Source organism: Gambusia affinis, linkage group LG07, assembly GCF_019740435.1.
Source record: "Gambusia affinis linkage group LG07, SWU_Gaff_1.0, whole genome shotgun sequence".
Classification (NCBI taxonomy): domain Eukaryota; kingdom Metazoa; phylum Chordata; class Actinopteri; order Cyprinodontiformes; family Poeciliidae; genus Gambusia; species Gambusia affinis.
Genome location: NC_057874.1, coordinates 16599111 through 16620475, shown reverse-complemented (window position 1 = coordinate 16620475; position 21365 = coordinate 16599111). Strand labels below are relative to the sequence as shown.

The 21365-nt window shown below is 38.1% G+C and overlaps 1 protein-coding gene across 1 annotated transcript; it reads right to left on the bottom strand.

The window, feature by feature from the left end:
- Nucleotides 1–404: 404 nt before the first annotated feature.
- stx18 (syntaxin 18) lies at nt 405–17165 on the bottom strand. Its single transcript, XM_044123113.1, has 11 exons — nt 16941–17165; nt 5925–5992; nt 3912–4027; nt 3258–3335; nt 3092–3158; nt 2892–2983; nt 1738–1829; nt 1419–1477; nt 1124–1193; nt 939–1019; nt 405–848 (listed from the first exon to the last, which is right to left on the bottom strand). Exons 1-11 carry the CDS (start codon nt 17136–17138, stop codon nt 753–755), a joined length of 1017 nt encoding a protein of 338 aa, XP_043979048.1. The 5' UTR covers nt 17139–17165; the 3' UTR covers nt 405–752.
- Nucleotides 17166–21365: the final 4200 nt, after the last annotated feature.

The following is a 21365-nucleotide window of genomic DNA, read 5'->3' as shown; positions in this document are numbered from 1 at the left end:
AACAGAAATCTTAGCGATTCCTGGGTTATTTTTGACATCCTCAACTCTTTCCTTTCCATTTGAAGGTGACGGTTTGGGTCCGACGGCTTTTCAGCAGGACAATGATCACAAACCGACAATAAAAAAAAACTGTTTTTGAGATGGTTAAAGCAGGTCGACAGACGTCTGGACCTGAACTTAACTCTGTGATCCGATAATCTATAAATGCATACAGATTAGCAAAATTAGCATGCATCAACTCTCAACAGGTAATTCTTGTTAGCTGAGGAAACAGCGACACATAGTGGTTTTCTGCAGATCTTCTTCCTCCTGAAATTCCAACCTAAGTTACTAAACTCACTACCTCGCAAATCTAATCAAAATCCAACTGAAGGTGTTAATTTTCACAAAAAATAGAGGTGGCATTTGAGTCGATTATTTTTTAATTTAAAGGATATTTTCCATTATGTGGCAAGAGTTCAGAAAACCACCAGCTGCAGTTGAACATTTATCACTTTTAGTGGTAGAATATGACTGATAGTCAATCCACTGGATCCTATTTTAAGCTGGATACCGAGTTCTGTCCACTCATCCATCCGAGGCCAGATTGACAGATCTGCGTGAGGGACGAACACGCTGCCGTCTTCACTTGAAGACGATCTTCACGGGGAACACCAGCTGCAGCACAGCGAGCCGTGCCTTCAGTCCAAATGTTGTCATCGGCGCTTTCTAAGACTTTAAAGAGTTCAGTGCAGTCCTTTGAGGGAGCGCTGTTAACCGTCGTACCAGTCCAGAAATAAGAGCGAGAAGGAGCACATGACGAGGAAGAAGAGGATCCACACCCGAAAGCCAGCATTGTTTTTGATCGCCTTGGAAAACAAACAAACAAACAAAAAAGTTCCACTAGTTGTTTTCTTCCAAACACACAAAGCCAACATAAAGTGGAAGCTGTTGCCTACCTCCCGAATATCCTCATTGCCTTCTTTGACGTTCTCCGTTGCTCCCACGACCAGCTGGTGAATGTTGTCTATGTCAGTTTCCTGTTTCACAAAGTCAAACGGACAGCACGTTTATGCACCGGCGCAAATCAAAACGCAGAATTTAAAGTGACAGAAACAGAGGAATCAGAAAGAGGTCGTCTTACTTGTTGGAGCACTTTTTCAGCAAAGATCTCCTGAAGACGTGAAATCTCCACCACTTTCCCTTCAATTTGCCTGGTAGGTTCAAAAAGTAAAACATTAGAAATGATCATGGAAACACACTGTATAAATCAAACACTATCTCATCTTCAAAGCCTTTTTTAACTTCAGGATTAAGCAGCTTCATTCCATGATAGATCACCCTAACTGAGGTTTTAACAACAACTAATAGCCTCACTGTCCTCCTTTGGACTGACCGACTCAGACGGGTCACAGTTGTTTTCACCAGAATAAACTCACCTCACTTCATCCACCAGGTTGTTCATTTCACTGACCAGTTTCTGGTTCTCTTGTTCAAACTGGAACAAAAACACGTTTAAATCCTCCCAACTGGTCATGGACAGATGCACAAGATGTGTCACGTCAATTCTGGTCGAATGAAATTGAAATGCGACACATTATCAAACCAGTAAGCTGACTATTTTTACAATAAAAAAAGCCTCAACCTTTCCACAAAGTTCTAAAAGTTAAAATTTTAGGAATGAACTATATATATTTTTTAAATCAGAGAGCTGATTCATATTGTGTAGTCAAAGTTTTCAGCCTAAATGCTGCCCACCATCTGGATCTCCTCTGGGGAAAGCTCGTCCTCCACCCGGCCCTCCTCCCACGGGATGAAGGAGCTGTCCTGAACTTCTGAGATGTTTTTTTCTAAAACGAAGACGAAGAGGATCAGTTAAAAAGCTACCACTGCATAAAACTGGACTCGGCAGTTTCAGTTTGAGAAATTCTAACATGTTATATAAATTCAAAAATATGCATTTCAAGATTCCTTTTTGTGATAAATTAAAAATCGAAATCTAAAGTTGTGTTAGCCTTGAAATAAAAGTTTTGTATGTAATATATATTTACAGATTTATTACATACAATGATTTATTTCCGGTGTTTAATTCTATTAATGCTGATACAAAGGCAAGTGATGAGTAGAGTGACCATTGATATCGCTGGATTCTATAGAATGTGGCTTAAAGCCAAGATGCTGATTATTGGATTATGTAAAATTTATATTCTCTCTGCATTTAAATTTATAAGTAGTTTGGTTTCTGTCCATTCTGTAAAGATACAAGAGAGAACTAAGCAAATTTCTCTTTTATATGTGCATTTATAACAGAAAAATCCACAAGAAGCACAAGAAAATGGCTTTTAGATGCCTGTCCACTGTAGTGACAACTATGAACGAAAGGATTAATATCAAAACCCTTCTCAGATTCTTTGCTTGATTGTGTCATTTCCCCCACCACTGATATTCCTGACTCAATGCAAAGCAGCAGTGCATGTGGCTTCACTGCCACGGCGCGCACAGCAAGTCACGTGATGTCCAATCCACAGTGCGCGGACGTGCCTTTTACGTTTTCCAAAGGAATTTTTAAAAAGCATTACCTGGCTGTTAATGCAGCGTGCAGCTGCTGCCGAGATCCATAAATGCAGGCACATAAAGAAAAAATGGTTCAGGAAATATTGGTGGGGACTGTCCTCTTCATGCCAGAGTTGGTGGGTATGTGTCCACACCAGACCTTCAGGAAGTTATGCCTGTGCCTTTTATGGTTGCTTAATTTGATGAAAAGTGTTTGTAAAGTCATTGTTTCCAATCACAGTGTCAAGTGTCACTTTCTCCCTACATGTGTTCTGTGTTGTTAGTTTTTGTTTTTTCGTTTGAGAAGACCTCTCTGCTTTAGATGGGCTTTTTGTTTTCAATTTGCTCCACATTCTTACCAGGACTTTCCTCTTTTACAACTTTCTCCTCTGCAGGCTCCTCCACCACGGTTTTCTTCACTTTGCCGGGATGTTCTGGTGCCAGTCTCGATCTGAAAACCAGTACACACCGCCTGCATTTACTTGAATGCACCAACAATTACCGCAATCCCACGATAAAGTGTGGCATAAACGTTTGAATGAAGCGTGCAGATGCTCACAGTCTCTTCTTGTCCACCATTCTTTTGACTCTAATGGCCCTCTGCTCAGAGTACAGCTTGCACACCCCTTAAATCCAAACGCAAACACGTCATAAACACGTGTGTGTACTCAGGTCTGGGTTCAGTGCATTCAGATGAGCCATGAAACAATAAAGCAGAGAATTACCTTTCAGATACATGTCAATGAGGTCCAGCACTGCAACCCTGTGTTCTTTAATCTGAGCTGATGTCGCCTGCTTCTCCACTGTGGATGAAAGCAGACAGAAATACGCAGGACCTGTTCAGCAAAGATCCCTGCATGTAACAGCCATGTGAAAAACAAATAGGATTCAATATTAAATATTGTCCAGTCGTATGTCATTTCTTTTTCCTCTGGAAAAGAAAGTGATTTAAATGAAGGTGCACCCTGAAAAATATTCAGAAAGCAAAAGTGTCTTGCATCTCCAACCACGTTCAATAGGAGCAACATCTGCTTGACTCTTCGTAGGACTTCTCATTCCTTAATTGGCGGTCAGCGTTCTGTGGACTCACTGCCATGTCTTGGGTCAAACCGTGACACTTCCACCTCCAGGCTTCTTAGTTGACATGAGGTGATTTTCTGGGTTTGGGTGAAACTTGTCTTTCATTCTCGAGTTCAGGTAATTGTGAGGTCTGACAGCAAACAATCCACCTTGCCCATCTCAGCTTTTACTGTTTCTTTATATTTACATGCAAGTTTTTTTTCTAAAATTCTTATCAAATATGCCTATGTATGTTGCAGGGTGTCCTATTTTTTAGAGACGGACAGCGGTGATGTAGATGAAGTGACTCCAACAGAGACCTTCGCTGCGTAGCTGCTTGATGGCTTCAGAGCAGGTCCTCATGAAGGTCTGAGCATCCTGGTCAATCTGGTCTCGCTCGCTGTCGGTCATACGGCTGAGGTCTGTAGAGATGAGACTGAGATGGAAAACAACGCATGTTCAATAAAGCAGTTAAATCATTTCAGTGACAAACTATCCCTTAAGAAAACAAAACTCCACCCATTCACTGTGCCTCCAGCATCACAGTAATATTACCACCGATAAATTCATTTTAACCCAAAAGGCATGTTAAGCATTTTAATTTGGCTATGAACATATTAATAGCATGCAATAAAAACATGCATATATATTTTTTGATAAACCAAAAGTGCTCGAGAGTGCAAATAAAAGGAGACAGCTGTTTTATTTGATTAATGTCACCTTATGATGGACCTGTGCTTTTTAAACCACACAATAAATAACACAATGTTAAAGACTAATTCCCTCATATTTTGTTGTGTAACACTGCAACATTTATTTTATTTTGGAGAAAAGGTTAATGGCTAAATCATAACAATTTGATTGGAAGTAAAGTTATGGTACAATCGCGACTGTAATAAACGTTTCATAGCATTATGTTTTTATCCAGCAGAGGGCGCTCTACAGGGTCATTATCACCACCACCTGCTGCCTTAATGGACACCAGAAAGCAAGGCTAATATTTACAACAGAAAAATAAGAGAAGGTAAAAGACTGGAAAATAATGTTGATGTTTGCAGTATAAAAAAATGTAAAAATGTTGCTTCATTTCAGTTTACAAATTTAGCTTATAAATCACGGACTACTTATTGTTAAACATGGAGTTATACTTTTTTCTTCTTTTGCTCTTTCCTTTGGTTTGTTGTTTGAACTGCCTTGTTGCTGAAAATGTGCTATATAAATAAAATCACCTTATCTACCTTACCTTAGTTTTTTTCTCAAATTGCCTCATGACAATGGTAACGGTCAAAACCTGCCTTCATTTTACCATCATTTTTTTAGAGAAAAACATAAATTTAAATCAAGTAATAGTTAGTGGCTGGACATCAGAGAAACAAACGACTACTGAATGATCCTGCACTGAAGCCACTTATCGTTCTCAATATTTCTGACAATGTTTTTCGGCTGAGAATTTGTCAATCAATCCCTTAAATTAGGGCTAATCTCCACACCCACAGACACAACGGCAGCATAAAAACCCCCAGAAAGCTTTTGAGCAAAGGAAAGGCCGGATTAGTCCCTGGGCGTGATTTGTTCTACACTTGGTTGAAGCTCAATTATTCCAGACAATTAGACTGGAGCCTGCCACAGCAGACCACCCTACATGCTGCTGACCTTTCGCCAGCACTCACTGCCATCAGCGCACACTCACACACACACGCACTCACACAGACACACATCACGAAGAAACTTATGTGGAAATAATGATCTAAAGACCCCAAACGTGGAGTTACAACTTTGTTAGACTTAGTCCCAACGAAGCTGGAGGACAGCTAAGTCAATGTCTTGGAGCGGTCATCAATCAGGAAAATTTGTGGAGAAAAGGTGAAAAGGTGTGTTCGACCACACCTTTTCATCTCCACTGCAATGAAAAGGTGGGTAACCTTTTCATTGCGAGTCTGTCATATCCCAGCAAACTACAGCAAGAACTTGTGGAAAAAGACCCAAAACAATTTAAAAGGAAATTCTATTAAATATTAAAGAAGTAAAAGTTTTTTCAACATTTTTTTTAGAAAAAAAAAAGAAAGTTTTTTTGAATTTTGAATTTGAACTTCAAAGTAAAAAGAATTCTCCCTTTTATTATTCTGACATTTATCATAGATGGAAATAGAAATACTTAGGTAGTCGTTATCCTGACCGAATTAAAGCATTTTGGTCTGGATTAATGTCAAACAGTGAAGGAAAAAAAACAAACAGCTATTTTATGCAGTGTCTGTAAACATCTGGTTTTAATTGAACATGATATTTTTCATCAGGTCTGCTCCGAGTTACTCTAATTGTCTGAAGAAGCTTACCTTCCGGCGCTCACGTAGTCTTTTCGGTGCTGCAGCAGAAAGTCTTTGAGCTTCGTGATGTTCGTTATCTGCCAAGACAAAGTGAAAAGATGCATTTACAGACCTGGACCCACTGTGCCAATAAGACTCTTTGACCTGTGCACAAATTTGTTTCAGAAGGAGCTTCATTCATCCAAAAGGAAACTAAATTTCTCCGTTACGTTCAGACAGAGCCAGAGTAAAGTATCATTCAGTATATATATACTGGATCTGACAGATAAACTAATTCAGTGGATCTGACGTCTGTTTGACTTCTCAATATTTACTTACAGCAACTCATCAATTTATGTACATAAAAAATAAATAAATAAATCAAACCAGCAATTTCCTCAATTAACAGCTCTCATAAATAAAAACATGAGCCTCTGCGCACATAGCACTGACAGAGCGATCTCTAATAAGCATTAAAATTATGATCCATTTATCATAGGCGAAATGTCTGGGGTTTGTGTATGTGTGTGTGCTCAGCCAAAACCAGAGGAAACTTGGTGCACTCCAATGTTTGCTGTTGCAATTTGGTCAAATATTAAAACAGACCAAATTGCTTCCCCCCGTCCGCAGGGCTCGGCTGCCAGGGTGAGAGTGGGTGTGAGTGCACACACAGTGGGCTCTGTTGGCTCCAGAATACGACAGAGCTCAGACAAGCATTGGATTGAAAAATGACACAATGAGTTTGACTGTGACAGCAGCCACAGAAGCGGCGGAGGGGGGTGGTGTTTGGACAGCGCGACGACGCTGTCTTCAGCCTTCAGACTTCTCACTCTAACAACCTCAATTATGAAATTGCCCTGGCTGCTAGAAGTAACCTGGCACCCACGTTTAATGGCGGCTCTGAACATTCCTCATGACACGCCGACTCGGAGCGGATTTATGAAAGCTGACGTCCGGGTAAAGAAAACGCTATTCCCAATCCGGAGAGAAGGCGACAAGCAGGGTTAACGAATTTGTCCGCTCAGAAAGATAACAGTGATGTAAGGCTCTGCGACGGGGAAGGGGGAGCATGTTAACACAGGCAGGGGCAGCCGAGGTGAACTTATCCTTGTAATAATAGCATTATTTGAGGTCAGGAGCTAATTGTAGCTCAGTGTGGCAGAGCTCAGAGGGGGTTCAAGGAGAACAGAGCACTTCCTATGGTTCAGATTGTCAGGTTTGTAGCTCTTCCCAGCACTTTAGAGAGGGGGACTCGTTTAACCAAAGAGGCTGACAGCACTACACAGACGACTTTCTGCTTTATCGTCTTTTAAGGTCACTTTTGTATAAGTAGTTTCTATGTAGAGTGGGACAATGGTACAAGAGTTGGTAAAGTGACTCAACACATTTTAAGCTCATGAGCTCAAAAATTTCAATTTTTCCTAACCCACCAAGTAAACATTAGACATACAGGCTCATACACACACAGATATATATATATATAAGGGCCAAGCAGAATCCCAACATGAATCTGATAGAGAATCAGTGGAGGAATCTAAAGATTATGGTTATGGCACGGAGGTCTGCCATAACCATTTTGTTACAAATGTCTGACATATGTGACAACAGTCATGTGACTTCTTTGCAAATTTCAAAGGGAGGTCTACCCAAATAAGTGTGCATATATTTGAGCCTCTATAGAGTAACAGAAAATCTGTAATGACTACAAACATGTGGTATCCATTGTTGTCGCTGGTAGCATTTTAAGTCAATCACAAAGAGAAAAAAACCGCTCATTTTGGATTTAATAAAGGCCCAAAAACTGGAACTGTAAACAACGTGAAAACCTTGTTTTTGTTGGTTTTTACAGAGACATAGCAACAGTTTCTATGATTATCATTGGCTTTGGGGAGTGGGTGAATGCATTTGGACACTACAATAACATCTGCAACATGGCATGAAATGATCCATCTTAGGCAGTAATGAGATAGCATGAAGAGCACAAGGTCATCCTCAGCTTATCTCTATTCATTTTAGAAGAAAAAGCTTAAATGCTAAAAATTTTTTTAAACAAAATGTGGCAATGAAAGCACATTTTTGAATACAGATTTGGCCTTCTACTAGGTGTAAAATACAAACTCATGGTGATATGAGAAGTTTACCTTTAACCATAAGCTATGCTTTCTGTGAGCAGGTAATAGTCTCACTCACTCCATGACGTGCTGGCCGGACACAGGAGCACCTTCAGCCAGAGACTCATTTTGCCAAAGTGCACCAGAGTGCCACAGAAAGTCATTTCTGCCTGGTGCCATCAGACTTTACAATGCCCAAGTGTGTTAATTGATAAAAAAACAAAAAAATTGCGCTCATTTATAGGTTATTTCTTGATTAATATCGTGCATGTGATTGCTTGTTATTAATTTATTTGTTTATATCTAGTCAGTTTGAACTTATCACTCTTAGGTACATATAGTTTACAAAATTTGTATTTATTACCTAAGATGGAGAAGCTTTCAAAAAATAAGCAATTTTTCCCTCTGGGGATCAATAAAGTATATTCTATTCTATTCTTTTCTATTCTATTCTATTCTATAACTTGGCACTTAGCTAATTCTTGACGTAAAGGCAAAGCGCTGTAGAGCAGCTTTTAGACCAGCAGGGGGTGCTAAATCCTCAGCGTTGGAGCTCGAAGAATCAGAACGCAAACAAGAGAGCCTAGAGCGTGTGCATGAGTTTTTGTGTGTGTTGTGTGGAAGGCAGGGGAGTGCGAAGCCTGCTGCTCTGGGGGCTGAGCAGCCTCCTGTGTGTATACATTGGAGCTCAGATTCCCAGCACAACCTCAAGGGTTTGCAGGGGGTCAGAGGGATCAATTGCTCTTGTAACGTAAGACCTTAAAGAGCAAGTAATTCCTCAACAATGAGGAAAGGGGTGGCCTTGTGCATGCAGCTCGCCATATATGTGTGCAACTAAGCGCGTGTAACCGTGTGTGTGTGTGTTTGCGTGCAGCCAACAAAGGTGGGTGTGAGGCAGGGCTTGCAGCGGAGGCAGAAGGAGACAGTCTGCCGGGCTATATCTAATCTCGTCATCATCAAAGACCCCCACTTTACCTCCTCACTTTCTCCTTCCCCGCTGCTCCCCTCCAGCCCTGACTGAGCCCAAACAAACCATCAGGAGGGATTATTATGAGGAAGAAAAGGGAAAAGGCTTAGCAAGCAGATTTCCAAAGAGCTTGGATGGCTCTTTGTTGTTGTTTAAGGCAGGTAACTGACAGAATCTGGCGATGACTGCACTGCTTTGGTTTAAGACCCTGACTGCGTGTCCTGACCGTGGGCTATCCGTCCTGACGCCATGCGATGTCGGGTTTAAATACGCGGACTTTCGCAGAGAGAAGCGCTTAGGACTGGGTCACATGTTGACTTTATTATCATGTTTATGTCTGACTCACTAATGGGGCTCAGTTTGTTTTCCTCAAATGTACTCAGTTAGAAGGCTCCAGTCAATTGAACATACAAACACAATCTACAAGAATTACAGTTTTCGGAGTATTTATAAGTGGTGAAATTGGTCTTTTGAAATACACAATTTCATTGTAAGAATGTGATAATACTGAGGAGTGTTTAATTGATAAGTTTGCTTTCATAAAAAAAGTTGTACAAACATTTCCATCAAATCTTTTAACAAATGATGATGAAATCTGGGATCCACTTCAGCTCAGATCTAAATAATTGTGGAACCTGATAAAGTCCAGATAGTTTCAGCGTTAAATAGGGAAAGGGCCAATCACTGCAGTCAAGGTCGTCTTTCCCCTCAGTTTTGGGTTGGGACAACCACCGATCGGTTTGTCTCTCACACCTGTTTCTGATGTAGACATTCAACAGAACAACCAACACATAAATACACATACTGTGAACAACAGATCACGGATGGCACTGTTGATGGCCACTCTTGATTCAAATCAGTAACTTGTTTCATACCAATCAGTTTCTTCCGGCAACAAGAATAAATAAATCACGGATTGAATTGTACTTCGGCTAAAACATTTGGCCGTTTTAAAAACTATACAGAGCTGGGAGAAGGAAGCAAGTCGTTAAATAAACATCCATCAAATTGTTATGTTGCTTTTAACTTTTCCTCATTCTGTTCTTGGTAAAGTAACACAGAGTAAAGGATAAAATTCAGGAAGTTGAGATAATAATTAATAATAATAATAAAAAACTTCTACATATGTTGCATCCCTATTTTAAATAGCAATATTATAACAATCCTACTAGTAAAAAAACCCCTGAAGATATAAAAATGGACAAATTTAAATTTTACAATCTCTACAAATACTATTGTATTATAAGCTTTGTTGGAAAGGTAACCTTAAATGACTTCTGCTGTGATTTCATGCTAAATATAAAACTAAATTAACGTGGATCTCGGTGGTGTGTTGCCTCCCTAATGTAACAGCAGAAGAAATACTGAGGGCGTACCAATGTTCTCAAACGTCAGGCTTTCAAAAGAGGTTTAAAACCCTTTTAATGAGGTGCCAGAGACATTTAAAGCATGTGTGTGGTATTCTCTGTGGTAAGAAGTACCAAGATTCACATAGTGTTGACCCTCCCCCACCCGTTGCTGTGCAGCTAACTAAAAAAAATGGCAACTATTTTCTCTCATTTTTACAGAAAGAGCAAGTTTGGACTTATATCCTATCAAGGAAACAACAGATATTTGCGGGGTGAAAACATCACTCTTACTACTGATTTAATGCAATAGTTGGAAAGCTGCAAGCTCATTTGCAAGCGGTTTTAAAGTACTTGGCTCAAGTAATACAATTTCATTTTAAATATTTTTGCTAAAAGATTTAAACTGTGGTGATTTTGTTCATGTTTATTAGGAACTGAAGAATTTCATCCACACATACAAAAGGGTGTACTTTCTTTTTACTACCAAAGTATGTTGAGAAGACTCTACGGTAAAGAGACTGCAGCAGTGCCATAGTGCTCTATAAACGATTAACACTAACAATTCAGCTTATTCCCCACCTTATTTCCCCCAAGTCCTGTTTTAGAGCCGACAAAACAAGAACGTTTGGATTTTAAACTCAAAAGAAATAATAAAAACAATAATAATAATAATAATGAACAATGTGTATGTCAGTGCGACCATGTAATACGTGAATTTCCCAACCAGAACTACAATAAGCAAAACTATTTAAAATAAATCATGCACACACATATTGAATCCTGTAAAGTTATTAACTTATGTGATATGAGTGTGCATTCAGGTTATGCTTGTTTCAGTCCAGATTCACACTAAAACATAAGAAAGATAAGGATAAAAATGCTTTAATCATGACTATTTAGTCTGCATATTTCTAGCCATGGTGGCAACATGGAAAAAGCCTAATGTAAAATATCACTGGATCTATTTCTTGAACAGTTTTTCCCCACCATTAACATCAAGTGCTGCATGATGATAATCGGCTCAACAACTGAAGCAAGACATCAAGTGTTCAGAGAGGCTCAAGAACACAGTTTTTTCCTTTTACCTAAGTGTAACTGAGGTAATCAGACACAAGAGTCACATAATATTTCCTTTGAGATTTTATATGCACAACTACAAACAAAAAAAAAATTGTTTAGGTATAATGTAGCTTGTATAAACAGAAATGTTAAGGCAGCAAACAACTTCTGAGTTGAGTCTGGTAAAAACTATCTTATCTTAAGATGACTGAATAAATACAACTGAAAATGTAAAACAATGTTCTGACAATTAAATAAACATGAAGTGCTTTAGTTTCATGTAGCACACTTAAATACAAAATTTGAAGAATTAAAAAAAAAAGCTACACATCACTTCTTCATTACCCGATGAAGAAATAGAGTATGTATGCGTTTTAGTTTTAAAGTGAATGAAATTTGGTAATTTCATGGTGAAGTATGCAGGAAACTCTCATATCAGATGACGAATGAGGATAACAAAATGATTATTAAACAAAAAATCTCTAAAGAGACATTTAAAATATATATATATATATACACATTTTGAAATTGAAAGCCACATTTTCCAATTTTGACATGTTGAAACAGTGTATGTCTGTAGAGCATTAAATATTGTTGTGAAAATGTAAAAAAAATGAATGAAAATACTAGTTGGATCTAAAAGTGCATGCCTCAAACTTCAGTTTATGTTGATTTTATAGAAAAATATGAGATTAAGCAAACTAATAATTACAGCATTTACCAGGAAAATTCTGGCAAGTTAACTTTTTAGCTTAACCTCTCAACCGTCCACATTCTTCTGCAGTGCAGGTAAAGACACTCAGATGCATCAGCTCATATGTGTTCCTGTGTACCTGATGTGGTCCTCTAACAGGAAGCTTGGACATCATTTGACCCTCATTACCATGACCAACAATGTGTGTCCGAGTCCTTTGATTATGAAGTTCCCCACCTATTTTGCCTCACTTCAGCAGCACGTTCTCTTGTCTTTCTCATTTTGAAGTGACTAAAAGAAACAAGCCTCCGCGTCATAATATAATTTAACCCCCAAATAAATAAAAGTTTTGAAACTAAACACTTAATAAAAAAAAAAAGCTTGTTGTTCAAGCATTTGCATTTGTACATTTATTTAGTCAATTTTCCTTATGGCAATTGTTCAGGGTGTCATTATTAATTAAATATAAATTTACACCTTTCTATACAAGGAACTTCAAAGAAAAATGTTAAACAGGATCTGAAATTATCCAGTTTACAAATCTTACAAAACTGTGGCCTAATTTAACAACTGAAGTTAAAGAGTCTGACAAAAAGAATATGTTTGAAAACTAAAACAATCATCCATTTATCAATGACTTAGTCAGACACATCATGTTCATTCTCTTTACCTCACATATTATAATAAAATTTGGTAAATTTTTCTAAACTAATGTAAAGTTGTTGCCATTCTATGGCTTGGATGATTTTTTTCGACCCGCTAAGGAGATTCACTTTAATGACTGTAAAAAATAAACAGTAATTTTTCAGTATGACGCCGCAGCAATGAAAGATTAATTACACAAGGCATGCTAATACTACACATTTCTCTATATTCCAAATATACTTTAGTTTCCTAATTTTAATTAAAACACACAAAAAACTAACTTGCTGACGTCTCCTTACTCTTAAAACAACGAAGTGTGAATCAATGTCAAAATATTCCAGTTTTAATGTTCACAGAGATTCGTAGCGATCAAATGTTGTTTAGCGAGTCAAGCATAATTTCATCATATTTAATCTGAAACTAAATCATCCTCAAAAAATGTTAAGTAAACTAGATGAAGGAAAATGTTTTGAAAGTATAAGAATGCTGTTTTAGTGTAGAGGGAAGAGGATAATATTGCAGCGCACTTTAAAGAGCCGGCTGCCGGCCTCGCTTTTCAGCCTTTCAAAAGAAAACACAGCGAGGAGGAGCAGATTTTGGAATGGCAACCCTGACGGCACAGCGGGGAGCCCCGCGCTGTTTTCTACACCCAATTTAACAATTTCAGAGTGACCTCGTCCATTTAAAGTTGAGAAGGGCAGCATGCTGTGGGGAGTGACGAGGTGAGCGGTGAAACGGAGATCACAGCGTTCCACAGCGGCCCCTACGAGGTAAAAAAGATTCCCTCGACCAAACCTCATCACACTAACACTAGCTCTCCTATTAGCCAATCAAAACAGGTTTTTTTTTTTCTTAAAATCACTTTGAATGGAGCAACATCTCCTTTCTTGCTCTGCTGAATTTTGAGTGGTGGGAGGAAAAAGAGAAAAGAAGGGAGTCTCATAAGACCACTGTGTATTTGTCAACTTTGATGTTTTCTTTCTATTTCTGTGAGCCTCCAATGGGAAGTCCGGACAGAGAGTTAGTGGGAGAGTTATGCATGTCTTGAAGGGCACCCACATCTGTTATGCATTAGGTGCCGGCCGTCAACATTGTTACTGGGGACCTAATTTAATATTTTCTCTGTTTTGATCTTCCACCTTTAATCACTGGCTCTTGGGAGGATCGGTTTTCCTCAAAAATTGTTTGAGAGCCGAAAGAAAATGTTATTGCAGCATGTTTATGGAATCATGCATGGGAAGAAGCGAGTTGGGTGGAAAAAAAAAAAAAAAGCTGCACATGTCAGGCTGCGTAGAGAAGAATGGACAGGAGAACTGGGCTAAGGTGGCTGAAAACCACGACATAACTTGAAGCAGTCAAGACATTCCAGACTTTCATTTTCCACAAACCCCCCCCCAAAAAAAAAAACCTTCCACTGAGATGATCTGAGATGATATCTACACTAAGGAGCAGACAGCAGGATGAGGGGTTGGGGGGCTCCAATAGCCAGGCACCACAGGACAGGTTCAGGTTTCTTTGGAAGCAGCAGCAGTGGCACTTTTATTAAAACTCCACTTCCAATATCAATATAACGGAACATAACAAGAACCTGGCTGAGCAGACCTGCGGCAATTGGCCTCATGTCTCTCTCAAAGCGATGGCCGGAGCCACTGGGAATGACCGGATGGCCTCTGCCTCCCAGGGGAGACGGGAAGTGGTTCTTCAGGATGGCTTTGAAGACGTCTGTGTTTGACGAGGTCTCTCAGCAGCAGAGGACCAAAGAGCCTTTAGCTGCCAATGAGCGGTCCTTACTGCCAACGGCAGATGATGAAGACGGTCTCTTTCATTTTTCCAAACTAATCAAATTCCCAGGTTTCTGGAGCAGCTCAAAACATGGCAGTGTGTCATGTAACCAGCTGTGGTCACACTCAACTGTACGAGGCTTGTTTTTGCTCGGTAGTGCAGATAAATTAAGAAAATAAATAAATAAATTAAAAAAAATTTAAGCACAAACAGCACTTTGGGAAGAATAAAATCTTGTACAGTGACTAACTCATGCCTACAGTTATTGCTGCCATGTGCCATTTCTTCTCTTATGCTCCCACAGCTGTAAAGTCTGTTTCGACTTTGCAACCCCTGCATCAGACATGGGCCGATCGCTGGCAAACACAGCTTTTAAAAAATATACTTTCAAGTTTAATATTTTAAATAGCATTCCTGCAGCTTAAAGGCCTTTTATTGAGATGCCAGAGTATGTTTTGGAGTAAAAGGAGTTTTGCCTATGGAGCACAGAGTATTGCGACAATCTTCCACTTGGTGCTGTGAACTGTCAGTAAACCAGCTGAAAGAAGGGCCATGCACTTTGTTTACAATGAGGATCAGTTTGGCTGTGTGGAAACATTTCTGGTTGTCAAAAATGGCGTCAATCTAAAGGAGAGCAAGCATCACTCTTATTAATTTGACCATTATTTTAATTAAAATCCCCTATGGGAAGAATCGAGTGGCATGTCTGAAAAACTGCTGAACTCCGACTGGCTTCCAGAGCAGACAGCCCAACTAGATAATATCTAAAGAGATCAGAGTGAATAAAAAGGATGACAATCTTTGCAATAAGCATGTTTACTTGAAAGCTATTACTGAATTTAGCAGCTATTTCTGGTGTCAAATTGGTGGAGGCTGTGTGATGGTTTGAGAAATGTTCTACTGAGAAAACATGACTGCTTCCACACAAATGGACGTTACTTTGACATGCCAATCTGAACATTCACATACCATGCACATGGACTCCCTCATATCTGTGGCCACTTTTACTAAATTTGATCACTACTACAAAGAACATGTTCAGATGACAGCTCTAAGAAAATAAACTTTTCTCTGAAAAGATATTGAATGTTTTTCCTTGGTCTATTCCAGGTGATAAATTCTGACTGAAAGTTACTGAACTGTTTAAAATCAAGGTTTGCTCCACAGATTTTTGCTCTGCTTTGTTTAATGAGAAAACTATGGAATCGGACTGAAAGATACAACAAAATCTTACATGATTTCGCAGCATCAGGAAACAGACTATTTAAGCTACTGCCCTACACTAGGAATAACAACTTTGTTCCCAGCTGCTGACTTGACCCCTAAGTTCCCTACTTCATCCTGCATAACCTATTTCAGTGCTTCTGGATTACTACGTATTGCATTTTTTAGTTTTTGTGTGCTCTAATTTCCCCTCGTTTTTGTGTTATTACTACTCCTTCTCGCTGTATTGTTTTTTTTCACGGACACAAAAAGTGTCTTGAACTGAGCTATTTTTTCTTTCTCTTTGATTCATATTTTAAATTGGTATTTTAACATCATCAAGTCTGCAGCTGCAAGAAATGTAACCAAGACGCTGTAAAAACAGATTTTTAATTGTAGCAGGTTGTTGTTTTGAGAATGACATATACATACATAGAATATCATTTACTGCCTGTCAGCAGCTTGTTGTTGAAGTGTTGGTCAGACAAACCCTACATCTAGTGCAGGAAAATGTTTGTTGCTTAACTTAATTTTTTAAAGAATGTGTAGACTAAAAAACTTCTTATTTGATATGTCAGCACATATTTAATGCACACAAGCTGTGGTTCTATAAAAAAAACTGAAAAAAAGTTACATTCTAATTTCAGAATTGATCTAAAACTGCTATTCGGAAAAAGAATGCCAGGTGAATGTATTTTATTCCTCATAGTATTATTTGTAGCTGCGAAAATACAAATTAGATGTTTTGACTGAAAGAAGACTGCTACATTCACTTAACTTTGCTAAAAAAATAAAAGAGCAGTCCATTTCATTAATGTTCATTCATTGAACGTTTCACAGCAATATCTGCTTTTTTGTCATTTTAAGTCACAACTTCTCACAAATGTCCAAGACTTCAGTTTTTCAAAAGTTGAATCGGTTTTGGTCCTTAACTTAACCCGACACACAAAATGACGGTATGATTTAAATAATTTTTTGTTCGCCAAAAATAGCATGGATATTTCTGAAACATATTTTTACTTCTGTGCAGAAACGTAGCAGAGGCAAAATAATAGAAACCGCTGATACCGCCTCTGTTAACATAATGATTAGCAAATGTTGTACATCTTTCTGCACACCTAATAACTGTATGGAGCTCGAGGATCAAGTTTCATTACCGTGGTAGTGGTTTTTATTTTTGCTCCAAATGAATGTGCTCCAGAGGCTAAAGCTAACGCTAGCGTGGTAAACACTCACCACTTCCTTGGCTCTCAGCGAGAAGCCGCTCTTCGGTCGGCTCTTCTTGAAAATCTCATCTTTGACCGAGTCCACGTTTACTCCGATAGCCTTGTTCCTGGTTTTCACTGTCTTCACGCTGGCTTTGAACAGTAATGTAATATCCACAGCCATGTCTGAGGGAGCTGCTGCAGCGCTGTAAACAAACCGACACGTCATCAGGTGGTGAGGTCATCGTCCTGCGACGCTCCAGAGGGGAAAAGCCAGAGGTTTTAAACAGATGTCTGGAAAATGTTAAGTTTTATTAACGTATTTCTAGTCATCACAAAGGCCTTTTATGAAACATTAAAGCCATTTCATGTTAAAAGAGATCTATATTTTGGGGAGATTTGATGATAGAAAGAATTTATAGATTATTTTTCTTTCCTAAGAATTTCTTTGGTTCTCATCCAGCTGGATTGAAGACAGAAATGCGACCTGCGTGACACCGATACCATATCTACAGAATGCTTTTCTGACAATTTAAACTCTTCTACTGATAAATTACAAACAAAATCTACAGATTTATACTGCTTTTGTGTTGATGATAAATTTTGGTACATTTTGGGAAGATGAATAGAATGAGCAATTTGGAGTTTTTGTTGAAATTATATTAGCCAAATTCTTCATATAAAAATGCCAATTCACCAATTAAATATTTTTAAACACCAATTTAAGATGTCTTTTTTAAAGTTTTTGCCAAAAGTATATAACAACAAGGCGAATAGAGTGTGGAACTACATGATAGTAAAATGTATTTGTCTACATAATACTTTTATCTTTTTTGTAAATATATAAGGGATACCTTTTTATTGTTCAACTGTCTGTTTTTACAGGGTTGTTAAAAACAGCTCCTCAGTTTTCTTCACTTTTTAAAATTTGTGTAGATTGTTAAACAAATTTTAATATCAAACAAAACTATAAATGATTAATTTATTTAAATTTAGGTGGAAAACTTAATTTAAATCTGTCTAATATCTGGTTGTTCACCCTTTTCTTTTATCCTCAAAAAGCAAGTCATACTGTCGTACTGATTTCATTAAATTTCAACTGTTAATTTTGAGAACATGTTAAATAAGTCGTCAATTTATTTGTTTCATAAGGCAGAAAACACGACCAAGGAACGTAGTAAGCCCCAAATTCAGCCTATCAAAATATCATAAACCTCTCTGAGGAATGGTTGCAAGTCTTCACTCAGATAATATCACCTGCTGTTTTGACGTTTAAAGTATTGTTTTTATTAACATTTTGTTGCCATTATTAGGCAAAGTGCTCATCCAAGAGCTGTCAAATGAAGGATGAGCAGCTGAGTTGCTGTTTCAGAGCAATAAACATACAGTAAAGGAGAGTGAATTGGTCTTTTTGGAGATGGTGGACCTATAGTGACTTGCCATGAATAGAGGATTTCAGTCTGAGAGTGAACTGCGAAAGAAAAAAGATCTGTAGTTTGGAGTCTTACAGTCTTTAAACTCTCTTATTTTGGATGATCTGAAAAGGTTTTGTGGATGTTATGGCTGCACAAGGTTCATATTACATTAATAAAGTGTACATAAAATTACAGGCTCTTACTTGTGCTATAAGTGTTACAGCAGAGTATAATGTTAATGTAACATTTATGGCTTCCAACTGTCCTAAGAGCTCCCCCCCTACCCTCACACACTCAAAGCTAAGTGTGTGGGTGGAAAAAAACACAAGCTGTTAATGTAGAAATGGCAGTAAAGGAAAGGAGAGACAGTTTCTCCACTCAGCTGTAGCAGAATCTGGCACAACACTAACAACGGAAATGAGCAAACCACACAGCAAATAACAGGCTTTTATTCAACACCCTTGGCCCCCCACTACTTATATCTTGGTGCCAACCTCAGTCACTTACAATTCAAATTCTGCTCAAAAATGCTTTATTGATCCCAAAGGGAAATTAAATGTTGTTGTAACTCATATTATCCAAGGTTCTCCAAAGTGCTGCAGATGCTGATAGCTGTGGGCAGGAACAATCTCCTGTAGCGGTCTGTATTAAGGCGGCTCTGGAGAAGCCTCCAACTGTCGTAAAGATGCTTCTTTGAAAGGGTGCATAGGGTTGTCTATGATGTTCTTGATTGTGCAGAGAATCCTTCTTTTCACCATAATCTCCAGGGATTCCACTGTTTTCCCTGGAATAAAACCAAAGTCCTTTGTCTGTGTTTTTTCTTCTAGTCTGATTACTTCCCTGACTCATAAATACTTCGTAAATAGGCTTACAAATAAACATCTGTATGAATAATATTAGAAGAAAGTGACTAGATTTCTCTGATGGACAGGATAACCAAGCCTTGATTACGCTGGTGAACAGCCAAAAGATTGTCTGGGGTTTTTCAACTGCTCAAGGGTCATTTTGATGTGCTGAATCCAAAAATCTCATTGGTGATCAGGTCAACTTTCTCAACTATGGATGGGACATGAGCATCAAAATGAATGACTTGTTCTCACATATGGATCAGTTTCCTAAAGGGAGGAAAAGGGCATATATTGTTGATGTTATGTGAAAATTAAATAAGAGCAGGGAAAAAAATGTTTCAGTTCCCCACAGCCAAATGTAGAGATTGAAACGACAAATGTTTTCTTATTTAGCCAGATGTATGAGATTTATGCAAAACGTAGAGAAGAAGGACATTATGAGATTTCATTGCAGCAGTGACTGTTCAGTAAGCTAATACCTTCACATATGATGGTTAGACAGAAAATTACATGACCTTTAAATTCTATGGCTTTGCATATTTTATGAGTATCTTGTGTTTTAGGAATGATCTTTGTTTTTCACAAAAATTTTAATGTTGCCCTTATCTTTTTCAAATAAATAGGGGCACCTCTTATCTGAGATCAGTCCAGATCTGTCCAGTTAGAGACAACATGTCCAATAGAGACTCCCAGAAATCCCTCTGCCCAGTGACACTTTCCAGCTCATTTTGATCGACACCAAGGCATTCCAAGGACAAAAACAAGTTATTCTCTCTTATCTCCAGGCTTTAGCAGACTTCCCTCCAGCATGTACCTGTATTTAGATTGCAGGAAAAAGCTTTAGCTTTCATCTTCCCATCAGCTTTGATCAGCTTTCCTTTTGAAGAAAAGCCTCCCCACAGCATGATGCTGCCACCACTTCCATGTGTAGGCCTGCTATATTCAGGATGATAATTTCAACTATGTAATTTTGTCATTTTATTTTAAGATTTTTGTCTTAGTGGATCTTATTTAGGGTTATAAGAGCACAAGGAACAAAATACAAATGGACATCTTTATTTACAGTTTTATTTGTACAAAAGAAAGCTTTGTGTCATTTTTTTCTTCCACTTCATTACTATGCACTTCCTTGTGTTGACCTATCACAAAAAAATCCAAATAAAATACATTAAAAGTTATAGCTGATATATAGATTTCTGTTTTTGACATCTTGAAAACCTTGTCTGTGGCAAAACCTAAAATTTCAACGTGCTAGCTATTAGAAAATATTCCATTCTTTATTATCATTGGGGCCTGCCATAGCAATGCATAGAGCATTTCAATACCTTCATGCAATGCATGGAAGGCACCTATTACTCTACATCTCAAAATAACTGCCGCATCCTTTCACCGTTAATGCGGCTCCTACCACTGCGTGCGGATAGATCTCAGCATGCGGACTTCTACTTCTGTTTGCAATTCGAGTAACCATGGTGACGTAATTAGCGAAAAAAAAAACGAGCCAAATTCAAATCAAAACAAATTCTAACTGACTCTGTTTTAGACTCAAAACAGAGACAGAATTTTGTCTGCCCCTCTGTGTCTCACTCACACATGACAGTTTTCAGAGGATTAATTACCATAGCAACAGAACACTAAGGAGGGGAGATATATAGAAAAATACAGAGATGGAAGAACACTTAGTTCCAACAGAGGAGAGCAGAGCTTCTAGATAGAACTACAGAGACGCCACCATGGCGGAACGATTACTACAGACAAGTATATATGTTTTATAATTTACCACCAATGACAAATATATATGTATTTTCACTTTTTGGCAAAATTCACCCACTGCACAATTCTTGTTAAGTACAGTAAGTAGTATAAAATAAGTAGAATTTCAAAAGACCATAAGTAATCATATTTTTTTTAACAATAGCAGTATTTGTTGTTAATCTGTTGCTAAAATTGTAAATTCCTTGAGTTTAAGCAGATAAACAGTGTTTCAATAGTGCTTATGTTTTATAAACAATAATATTACCTGTTATTTATTTGGTGTTAAGAAATTGGCTTTTTTTTTTTGGTAAAGAACTGCCACGAAGAATATAAATCAGATCTTTTGTGTTGAATGTCGGTTTTATAATTTATTTACCACCAATGGCAGAAAACAAACAAATCAGATTTTTACTTTTGCTAAATTTACCAACTGTGTCT

Coding starts and splice junctions, on each gene's coding strand:
- stx18 (XM_044123113.1), bottom strand. CDS start 17,138: ATGACGTGTCGGTTTGTTTACAGCGCTGCAGCAGCTCCCTCAGACATG. Junction 5,993..16,940: donor CGCTGAGAGCCAAGGAAGTG/GTGAGTGTTTAC, acceptor TTGTCTTGGCAG/ATAACGAACATCACGAAGCT. Junction 4,028..5,924: donor GACTACGTGAGCGCCGGAAG/GTAAGCTTCTTC, acceptor TTTCCATCTCAG/TCTCATCTCTACAGACCTCA.